Source organism: Ailuropoda melanoleuca, chromosome 14, assembly GCF_002007445.2.
Source record: "Ailuropoda melanoleuca isolate Jingjing chromosome 14, ASM200744v2, whole genome shotgun sequence".
Lineage (NCBI taxonomy): Eukaryota > Metazoa > Chordata > Mammalia > Carnivora > Ursidae > Ailuropoda > Ailuropoda melanoleuca.
Genome location: NC_048231.1, coordinates 68,229,043 through 68,241,057, shown reverse-complemented (window position 1 = coordinate 68,241,057; position 12,015 = coordinate 68,229,043). Strand labels below are relative to the sequence as shown.

General features: G+C 35.7%; 1 protein-coding gene across 12 annotated transcripts in view; it reads left to right on the top strand.

Annotated features, from left to right (window-relative positions):
- NOL4 (nucleolar protein 4) overlaps positions 1 to 12,015 on the top strand; it is a 388,522-nt gene that overhangs the window by 319,560 nt on the left and 56,947 nt on the right. For 7 of the 12 annotated variants that reach the window (XM_034642861.1, XM_034642863.1, XM_034642860.1 and 4 more), the window contains one exon: positions 5,036 to 5,312. In XM_034642861.1, coding sequence (XP_034498752.1) covers positions 5,036 to 5,312 — 277 coding nt within the window. The remainder of the gene's footprint in view (positions 1 to 5,035; positions 5,313 to 12,015) is intronic. The other 5 variants (XM_002917597.4, XM_002917596.4, XM_034642865.1 and 2 more) reach the window with 1 other exon arrangement.

Genomic DNA, 12,015 nt, shown 5'->3' with positions numbered 1-12,015 from the left:
CTACTGCTTTGTTTTTGTTTTCTTTTGTTCTTAGCCATAAAGCAGTTTAAATGGAAGTTCCAGTTCTCTCAGATCTTTTATGAATTTCCCTGGAAACTCTTAGCAATGTACTTAGTTCTGGAACACTTGCTATCAAATGGAAGAAGAGAAGCTTTTAGAAAGTAGAGGTCTTTTCCAGTAGTTTACGTATGAAATTAATTGTACTCCCTCTCCCCATCTGTACTAATAAAGTGAAGAAGACATTTAGAACAGTGACTTAAGTAAAAATGCTTCTGTCACAAAGACTGCAAAGAACATGTAAAGATAGGAGAAATCCTATAACAGTTGTCTAGAAAGCTCAGCAAACTGACACCTGAATTATCTGTGTGTTTACTGTTTTGCAGTGAGAAGCTTTTTTGAGGTCTGTGCAAGTCTCTTCACCTTAAAAAGGTGAATCACTAGTTCCCTGACCACCTCAATGATAAGCTAGAAGTATGTCACTCTTGATGCAACATTGCCCTGCAAACTCCAATTGCTCTAATAATGTAAGGTGAAAGACAAAACGAAGAAAGATAGATGGATTATTGAATCTAGCAGTAAATTTTATTCGAGTTTTCTAACTAGAGATAGAGAAAACTTAATGAAAACATAAAGTATACTTAATAGATGGTAGAAACTATAGTCTAAGAAAAAGTGTAATTCTTGGGAGATAGAATAAAAGCAATGTAACATTTCCCATGCAATTTTTTTTGAAATCTGTTGTCAAAAATTTGAGTGGAATCAATCAAATTTCATTTTTATAGAGAAAGTATCTATCTAAGGTATTCGAGTTAAGGATTTCTTAAGCCTCTGCACTTAAGAATTCAATGTGTATGGCCCAAGTACGGACCAGGTTCCACAAATTCAAGTTCGTCCCTGTCCAGTTTCTGAGGATAAGGTACAAGAGAACACAAACCAGTCTTCTCAAAAGAGTGCGACAATGTCTACTCTTTCAAATCATTCCCAATCTTGCCCTCCAGCCATAAGTAATCACACATTCTATTACAAGACCCTGTTTTTTGAAATATGAAATGCATACTTATATGCATCAAGGCTTTATTTATTGATAAGGCCAGAGCCTAATTATAGAAGTAACTGTGAGTATTTCTTTAATCTGTTGTATATTTTTAATCAAAGAAATCTGAATCAAAACAGGACTGCATTATCTAGTGTGCTGATAAAATCCCTGATATGATCTTACTTTTATGGAATTTTTTAAAGAAAATTTGAACTCTGTCTCATAAAAGCCAGGATAGGATTTTGTCTGATTTTTGATGAATAAAATTTATTTCATTGCCTAGATATGCAATCTTGTAACATATTAATATTATCCTCTTTTAAAAATCTTCATAGCAACCCAGGGGGCAAGCTGTCAGTCTTGAGAAGTTTGGAAACTAATGATTATTAAAAGTTGCTTACAGAGATAAAATGTGACTCTAGGGGATATTTATTTTTTATGTCATTAAAATGCTGCTTCAAAACCAATAACAGCAATCATTCAAAAGAAGAACATGAATTAACTTATATTAAAGTTTTGCTCAAAAGATACTGCAGGCCAGATTTTATTGGGACTTTCATATGTTTTCTTTCTCAACATATAGTGGACTGCCAAGAACATTAATAATGCAAATCTGTGTTTGAACACAAATGACTCCCTACAAGGCCTGTTTTGATTATTAATAGAATTAATTATCTGCCTGCTCCATGCAGTTCCTGAGGTTTGGAGTAACAGTTAATAATGAAAGACTAAGGCAAATTTTAAAAATAGCATGTTTAATAATACAAATTAATTCTATCATACAAAGAATGAGCAAATATTGTGGAGACAATGCTTCTCTCTTCTCCCTTTTTACTCATCATTAAGAAATTCCTCTCCTGTGAGGAATCTTATCATTTTCTAAACACAGAAAAATAGACTGGGATTTTCAGAAGAGCCACCAATTTTTCCAGACTAGAAATTCAAATTTTATCATGTTGCCCAAGTTATTTCCAATCAAGAAACTGGGAAGTTATGCTAGCAGTAGAATTGTTTGAGGCCAGCCCCTTCCCAAGGACCTCAAAATTGCTTTGAAGTATGGAATATTCTGCCTTCTTTCAGAGTTTCAATGGCTACATGTCTTTACAGAAAGAATACTTCACAGCCCAGTGGTTTTATTATGAAAATGTGCTTTAGATGTAGTGATTTTATGAATTTAGACTAAGGCAAAGAAGGTTTGCTAGTCTGTGTTATGAGGAAGAACGTGTCAGGACAGCATATGTGGGTGCCCTTGTCCCATAATCTCAGGAAGACTCTAAGATATTTCCCCCAGAAGCCTTATAGTTCCATGAGTGTACTTTGAAATCTATTTCTTTAGAGAAAATAGAAGTCATTTACATAAAAAAAAATCCATGGAACACATCGTGGATTCACCTATCAATTTTCTGATAAACTTTTCTCATTTAATAAGTTTAAATTGAGTGACTGTGTAAGACATGTTTCTTTCTACTATGGAGGATGATAGATAGATGATAGATAGATAGATAGATAGATAGATAGATAGATAGATTCATCTATACAGATATAGAGGAATATCTATATATACGTATATAGAGATATATAGTGTATCATAGTATATAGTATAGTATATATACTATAGTATATGTATCATAGTATACAGTATAGTATATATTCATATATATGTATACATAGAATGTATATAGAGTATATATGTGTGTGTGTATGTGTATATATATACACACATGCATACACTATACTATATATATATATAATATATATATATGTGTGTGTGTGTGTGTGTATATATATACCCACCCTGTTATTGTAACATGCCATTTAAAAGGCTATTGGTTACAGTTTCTAATATTGTAATAGTTGCTATGTTCCGGTACCACTAATATTGCTTTATTAACAATTCTTGTTCACAGTAGCACTAGAATTAGTATAATTATTTACCTCAGACCTACTTATTATGGCACATACTTCCAGTAACAAAAGATTCCTGGAAATATCCTCTTCAATAACTTAGATTCTTTAAACTCTCTTACTGTCTGTAATATATTACATCATAGTACCGGGGAAAAAACCCATGTATATTAGTATGACTATAGAAAAATTCCCTATTTCCATGAAGGCCCAGTATCTCCATTCTAAAACTCACTGTCTTTGGGTACTTTCAACTAGCAAAGAGTAACTTTTAGAATTAAAAAAAAAAAGAAAGAAAGAAAGAAGTCTGGAACTTTCTGACTTCCCAATCTAAATAGTAGAGCAGTGATACCAAAAAAGTTTGATTCTATCTTGGTCTCTTCTTTAGAGCAGTTTCTCCAGGAAAGTGTTATTCTAAAGTAATTCACCCTCCCAGGGATTACCAGGGTTTAAATGGCAAGAGGGAATTATAATCAGATATTCCAGTTCATTCACCGATTTAGGTCAGTTCACATTTGTTTGTTTGTTTTTAAAGGCAATGCTGGGCAAATTCTTATTTTCAGTTCAATTTACACAGAGGACTTTTTCCATTTATTTCGAAATCTTTATTACCTAGAAATGAAAGGATGAAATGCTCATAGATTATGTTTCTAAGTGTAATGGTCAGAGTTGAATAGATCAGTTAGAGATGAAAAGATGAAAAGAACAAGAACAAAATCATAACTGCATAATTCTGATGGCTGTGGTGATGCTTTCAGTACATGAAAGCTTAGAATATTTCTGAATATAACAATACCACTGGGTGCATAAGAGCAAACTTATTCCATGTGTCCTCTTTTTTTTTTAGTACTTGTTGCCTTTTAAAAAATGTATTCAAAGATTATTTCTCTACACATATCCTCTAAACTTAAAAGTTGCAAAATACTTCCGATTATGACAAAAAGACTCCTAGGAATTCACTAGGAATCTGTTTATAATTCTTTCTTATTAAAAAAAAAAGAAAGAAAATATGAAGAATGCCGCAAGTGATGTCATATATGTTGTATATATTTTAGATTTTATAAACTCACAACTGAAGAGCGATTCAACCTATTTCACTACCAACAATACATACAGTTTATTAGAAATTTTAATTGTCATTTACAACTTGACATGGTTAAAAGTTTTGATGCACAGTTTGCAGACACGTGTAGCTAAAGAAAGGAAAAGCAAGCTGAAAGGCCCGGGTTTATTCCGGTTTTGTTAGGCTGTTATAGTGCATGAAATGGGCTGAGTGTGGAGTTAGCACGCAATCAGTTTTGCTACAATCATGAAATAAACAGGGAGGCATGGAGGGAGGGAAGAGGGGGTGGTGGAGGGCAGGCCGACGCAGCCTGGAAAAAAAGGATTTTAAGAAAGTCAACTTTGCAAAGGTTTTTCTACAAATTATAATTTCTCTTTATATATTTTTTCAGCCTAGCTAGTTTTTTTTTTTTAATGTTTAACATAAAATTCACCCTTCCAATGATTTCCAAGTGTACAGGACAATATTGTCAACCATATGAATGTTGTGCGCACACTCCCCAGAACCACTCCCCAGATCTGGCAGGACTGAAATTAGACCCAGTGAACAACTCCCTGGCTACCTACCACCTCCCCCTCCCCCAGCCCTTTGCGACCACCCTTCGACTTTCTGTTCTGTGTGTTCCACTGCTTTAGATACTAAGTAGAGTCATGCAAAATTTGTCTTTTTGTGATGAACTCGTTTCACTTAGCCTTATGTCCTCAAGGTTCATCCAGGCTGTAGGATTACAGGATTTCCTTCTTTTGTTAAGGCGGAGTAATATTCCACCATAGTCACAGACCACATTTTCTTTCTCTGTTCACCTGCCGTGGACCTCGAGGTTGCTTTCACCTCTGGGCTATGGTGAACAGCTCTCTTCGTGTAATTTTAAATTCAGGTGGAAAGTGCAAATTGTTCCATCTCCAGTCATATTGTTACTTTGTTTTCCTTATTTTTTTTTTTTTTAAGTTTTAAGCCAAGTTGTTGAAAATGTGCCTACGTGCTGACTTCATGATGAGGACCATTGATTCCCCCATCCCCACCCCTTCCAGGATGAGCGCAGACATGTAGATGACGGTAGGACAGTCCTGGTCAAGGAGGGAGAGCGCTGTGATCTGACGCGTCCTGGCCTGCTGCTGTCATTGCAGGACGAGTCCGCGCCGGCTGACAAAGCATGCAAACCAGAGGCGGCGCAGGCCACGTACTCCACGTCCACGGTTCCGGGCTCGCAGGAAGTGTTGTACATCAACGGAAACGGCACCTACAGTTACCATAGCTACAGAGGGCTAGGCGGGGGCCTGCTCAACCTGAATGACGCTTCCAGTAGTGGTGAGTCTGTATATTCATTGTGCTTTTTCTGTGCATCTGGGGAGAGCAGATTCTCCAAATCTGAGAGGAGAAAATGAATTTACTGTGATAAGCAAGAGCCAGTAGCCATCAGCTGAAAACAAGACCGTTTAATACAGAACATTTGTCTCCCTGCAAGGATCTCTCCTTGTTCTCTTGCTGTTTCCGAAAGTAGCGGCACTAAGATGCAGGGCAGTAACTGATGTTTTGCACTCAAAAAATCTCAACTAGAGAAAGAGCAATTTTTTTTCTAACCAAAGAGTTACACATTCTCCCCCCCCAACCTGTAATGCTCTATTCGTCAAGAATAATGACCCATTTTTCTCAACGTTTAAAGAGGTTTTTAATTTGGAAAATTGGAGGCACCAGGAACTTTCCTGATTTGATAAAACACAACAGTCATTATAGCTAAGAACATACGAACGGAAACAACACAGAGAAACAGCCTGGGGCTCTCCATGCTCCGCTCGCGACCAATGAGGTGCTGCAGCCGCTCGCGCTGGCTTGTGCTTGGTAAATTTGTAGGAATTTCTCGAGCTTATATACCAAAATGAGTTCCAAATGTGTAATATAAAAGGAATAATATACATGGGTGAACTTCTTATAACTGGGTTGTAGGAAAGTTTTCCTAAAGTATACTTAAAATCCAGGGAATTTAAAAAATAAGTTCCATTTCTCTCTCTCTCTCTCTCTCTCTCTCTCTCTCTCTCATAAGTTCCCTTTCTCTCTCTCTCTCTGTCTCACACACACACGCACTTTTGCATGACAAAAAAGCACGATACACGAAGTAAAAAATAAATGATTTGGGAAAATTATTAGCTACCTATACTATAAAATGTTAACTAGCCAGTACACGAAGTTCTTCTAAAAAGAAAGAAATACCCAAAACTATACATTAAAAAAGTAAGGCTAGAAAATGAAAACACAGTTCCCAAAGAAAGCAATGCAAATATCCCTTAAATATGGATAAAGTTACTTAACCCCACTCATTCCTAATAAGAAAAATGGAGATAAGCAAAAATTGAAATATTTACACAATATTCTTTTGACAAGGCTGTGGAGGAAATGAGGATTCTCATGCGTAGCTTGTAGAAAAGCAAAAAGTTGGGGTGGAATTTGGCAGATCTAGAAAAATTAAATATCCATTTACCATTCAGTCCAGCAATCTCTTTAGGAGTCTCTTGTTAGAAATTTATCTTAAAGACATGCATCCAAACAAGAGAGTAACATGCAGCTATAAAAAGTGATAAAAAAAATCTCTTTATACACTCCAAATGCTAAAAAGTACCTATAGTATGCTAACATTTATTAAAGAAGGATTTATATAATTAAAAAAAGTCTACATGAAGGCAGGAATGGGGGAGAAGAGTATGGGGAAAGGAATATAAGCCGGAAATGTGAGTATAATTGGTTTTTATATTTTGTTTTACAAATTTAACTTTGAACAATTTACATACATAATTATAAACCAAACTGACTTTAAGAATTCCTGATATTGAAAGAAAAAAATGATGCAAATAAACTTTATCTGTTTAATAAGTGGTTGGCATAGCCCCCACACAGAGGAACTTTTCCAAGTGATCTCAAAAACCGTAATTTGACTCCACAGCGTGTAAGTCTATCATAAAACCTTAAACTATTTTCAGTAATCATATTATTATTTTGGGACTGCTTGTGCATTGTGGTTTAAAGCAAATTTATAATTACGTTGATGTCAGTGAAAGTTGGAATTTTTAACAAGAGGCAAAGTAGATATAGATGTAAAAGCAATACGTTCAAGCAGAAACTCCATAATCTTGTATTTGAATTGGTAGTATCAGTGACTCATTTTGTACTTAAAAATGCCTGAAAATAAAGACCAATTTTAATTTGAATATTTGAATTAGGCTTGGTGAGCTTTTAATATATTTGGGAGGGAATTGCATTATTAATGTCAAAGAGTATATACTCTAGAAAATCACTTCCTATGGAATACTGGAATAAGCTCTGAGTGGTTCAGGGGTGACTGTTTGGAAAGCTGGGGCTGGCTCTTTGGTCTGCTTTGAAATTGAAGTTGTTCTAAGGACAGGATCACTAAGCTTTAGTCTGAATCAGTTGCCTCCAAATCGAAAGAAAGGTGCCTCAAGTGGAAGGGAAAAAAAGAAAGCCTCTTATTTAGGAAAGAAACTAAATTTCAAGTGTATATTCAGTTTTTCCAAAGCTAATGAGCCTTCTCAGTTGTTTTCAAGTCTCATTTGTATTTAGACAGGAAATCAGCAGGAATGAGAAAGTTCCTATATCCTAGAAACTATAGATCACTTTTGAAAGATATTGAGGAAGACATAAAAAGATGGAAAAATATTCCATGCTCATGGATTGGAAGAATTAACATAGTTAAAATGTCCATACTACCCAGAGCAATCTACACTTTCAATGCTATCCCGATCAAAATACCGAGGACATTTTTCAAAGAACTGGAACAAATAGTCCTTAAATTTGTATGGAACCAGAAAAGGCCCAGAATCTCCAAGGAACTGTTGAAAAGGAAAAACAAAGCTGGGGGCATCACAATGCCGGATTTCGAGCTGTACTACAAAGCTGTGATCACAAAGACAGCATGGTACTGGCACAAAAACAGACACATCGACCAATGGAACAGAATAGAGAACCCAGAAATGGACCCTCGGCTCTTTGGGCAACTAATCTTTGATAAAGCAGGAAAAAACATCCGGTGGAAAAAAGACAGTCTCTTCAATAAATGGTGCTGGGAAAATTGGACAGCTACATGCAAAAGAATGAAACTTGACCACTCTCTCACACCATACACAAAAATAAACTCCAAATGGATGAAAGACCTCAATGTGAGACAGGAATCCATCAAAATTCTAGAGGAGAACATAGGCAACAACTTCTATGACATCGGCCAGAGCAACCTTTTTCACGACACATCTCCAAAGGCAAGAGAAATAAAAGATAAAATGAACTTATGGGACTTTATCAGGATAAAGAGCTTCTGCACAGCCAAGGAAACAGTCAAAAAAACTAAGAGACAGCCCACGGAATGGGAGAATATATTTGCAAAGGACACCACAGATAAAGGACTGGTATCCAAGATCTACAAAGAACTTCTCAAACTCAATACACGAGAAACAAATAAACAAATCATAAAATGGGCAGAAGATATGAACAGACACTTTTCCAATGAAGACATACAAATGGCTAACAGACACATGAAAAAATGTTCAAAATCATTAGCCATCAGGGAAATTCAAATCAAAACCACACTGAGATACCACCTTACGCCAGTTAGAATGGCAAAGATAGACAAGGCAAGAAACAACAATTGTTGGAGAGGATGTGGAGAAAGGGGATCCCTCCTACATTGTTGGTGGGAATGCAAGTTGGTACAGCCACTCTGGAAAACAGTGTGGAGGTCCCTTAAAAAGTTAAAAATTGAACTACCCTATGACCCAGCCATTGCACTACTGGGTGTTTACCCCAAAGATACAGACGTAGTAAAGAGAAGGGCCATATGCACCCCAATGTTCATAGCTGCATTGTCCACAATAGCCAAATCATGGAAGGAGCCGAGATGCCCTTCAACAGATGACTGGATTAAGAAGCTGTGGTCCATATATACAATGGAATATTACTCAGCTATCAGAAAGAACGAATTCTCAACATTTGCTGCAACATGGACGGCACTGGAGGAGATAATGCTAAGTGAAATAAGTCAAGCAGAGAAAGACAATTATCATATGATTTCTCTCATCTATGGAACATAAGAACTAGGAGGATCGGTAGGGGAAGAAAGGGATAAAGAAAAGGGGGGTAATCAGAAGGGGGAATGAAACATGAGAGACTATGGACTATGAGAAACAAACTGAAGACTTCAGAGGGGAGGGGGTGGGGGAATGGGATAGACTGGTGATGGGTAGTAAGGAGGGCACGTATTGCATGGTGCACTGGGTGTTATACGCAACTAATGAAGCATCAAACTTTACATCGGAATCTGGGGATGTACTGTATGGTGATTAACACAATATAATAAAAAAAAATTTAAAAAAAAAAAAAAAAGAAAGAAAGTTCAATACCAGAAAGGGACAGCATAAACAAAAGCTGAGCATTCCTTTAGCCAAAAAAGCCAGAAACTAACAAGTCTTTTTAAATATTTGACATGGGAAATAAGAACAGATAGGTAATTCAGAACTCAACCACCAAATCAAAACGTTTAGGGGAAAAGTGTATTGACTGTAGATTTTATTGACAGAAACTTTGTTTTTTAGACTTAAACAGTCATTCATTTTTTAGTGTTTTATTTAACATCAAATAATAGCAATACCGATCACTGACTGAGTCCTTGTGGTGCTTCGTGTAATTTCCATTTATTCCTTATAAAGTCCTCTGAGATCTGTTTTGCAGTTTTGTGGAAAAATTTTATAAAAATTGAACTTGCCCCAACTTAAAAAAATAATGTTTAGGCACCACTTCCTTTTTTTCCTAACATGTTTGAAACCCGTTTTCTGAGGCTCCAAGACAGTGAGTGACTTTCCCAAGGTTCCTCCTTAATAAAGGGAGGTGGCAGGATCTGAGCACAGGCTTTCTGACATCAGAGGCCGATTGTAAACCACTGAGCTAACTGTTCAAAGGAAGCAAGTGCTGAAGTATGTGATAGCCTCTGGTAAGAACTAATCAACTTTTTCTCTCCAGAGATGCTCCTATTCTGGACATTTTATTTAATGGGTGAATCATACAATATGTGGTCTTTTGTGTTGGGCATCTTTCATTTAGCATGCTGTTTTAAAGGTCCATCTGTATTACAGTATGAAACAATACTTCATTCTTTTTTATTGCCAAATAATGTTCCATTCTGTGGCTGTGCTATATTTTGTTTAGCCATTCAGTTGACAGGCAGTTGGATTTTTCTCACTTTAGGGTTACTATGAGTAATGCTATAAACATTTATGTACAAGTTAGTGTATATATGTTATGATTCTTTTGGGTGTATACGTAGGAGTGGAATTGCAGGTTCATTCATATGGTAACTCTATGATCAACATTTTGAGGAAATAATAGACTCAATGTGAGATGTCTTTTCATTTGTTATCAATCTTTAAAAATTTTTCTTACCTATGTCTTATACTATTTACAATACAAGCTTTGCACTTCTTTTACCATTTCCTTTTGTGATGCTGTTGTAGATGGAATGTTTTCCTTAAAATATTCTATATATATTTTTATGATTGGAAGAGTTTGTAAAGTAGTGGTATTAATTCTTAAAATGTTCAGTAGAATTCAGGAGTGATGATACCTGTGTCTGGGTTTTTCTGAGGGGTTTTTGATCACTAACCCAATCTCTTGTTATAGGTCCACTTTTATTGTTTATTTCTTTTTGAGTCAGTGTAGGTAGTATCTGTATTTCCAGAAATTTGTCCATTTCAACTGAATTATCTAATTTATTGACATAGTTGCTCATAGGATTCCTTTATAATCCTTTCTATTTTCATAAGGTCAGTAGTGATGCTCCCTCTGTAATTTCTGATTGTAGTTATTTGGGTTCTCCCCTTTCTTCTTGGTGACTCGAGCTAAAGGCTTGCCATTTTGCTTGATCTTTTCAAAGAACAAGTTGTGGCTTCCTTTATTTTCTGTATTTTTCTATTCACTATTTCATTGATTTTTACTCCCACATTATTATTTCCTTCATTTTGCTTCCATTAAGTTCAGTTTGTCCTTGTTTTCCAGTCTTACGCTGAAAAGTGAAGACATTTATTTGAAGCCCATTTTTCTTCTTCATATATAGCTATTTACAGCTATAAATTTCCTTCTAAGCATTTCTTTATCTGCATCACAAAGCTTTTGTTCTATGGTGTTTTTGTTGTCATTCACCTTAAGGTGTTTTCTAATTTCCTTTGTCACTTCTTTTTTGACCCACAGGTTATTTAGTGATATTTTGTTAATTGCTACATATTTGTGAATTTCCCAAATTTATTCAGTGATTTCTAATTTTATTCTATCATGATTGGAAAGCACACTTCATATATTTCAAACCTTTCAAATTAATTAAAGCTTGTTTTATGACCCATATTGTGATCTATCCTAGAGAATGTTGCATGTGTACCTAAGAAGGATGTGTATTTTGCTGTTGATGGTTGGGTATTGGTAAATCTGTATTAGGTCTAGTTGGTTTATAGGGTTGTCGAAGTTTTCTATTTTTTTATAATAATTTTTTATTATGTTATGTTAGTCACCATACAGTACATCCTTAGTTTTTGATGTAATGTTCCATGATTCATTAGTTGTGTATAACACCCAGTGCTCCATGCAATATGTGCCCTCCTTAATACCCATCACCAGTCTATCCCAATCCCCCACCCCCCTCCCCTCTGAAGCCCTCAGTTTGTTTCCCAGAGTCCATAGTCTCTCATGTTTCATTCCCCCTTCTGTTTACCCCCCCCACTTCATTCTTCCCTTCCTTCTCCTACCGATTTTCCAGCTATTTCTTAAGTTCCATAAATGAGTGAAACCATATGATAATGGTCTTTACTGCTTGACTTATTTCACTTAGCATAATCTCCTCCAGTCCCACCCACGTTGCTGCAAATGTTGGGTAATCGTTCTTTCTGATGGCTGAGTAATATTCTATTGTATATTTGGACCACGTCTTCTTTTTTTTTTTTTTTTTTTTTTTTTTTTTTTTTTTTTTTTT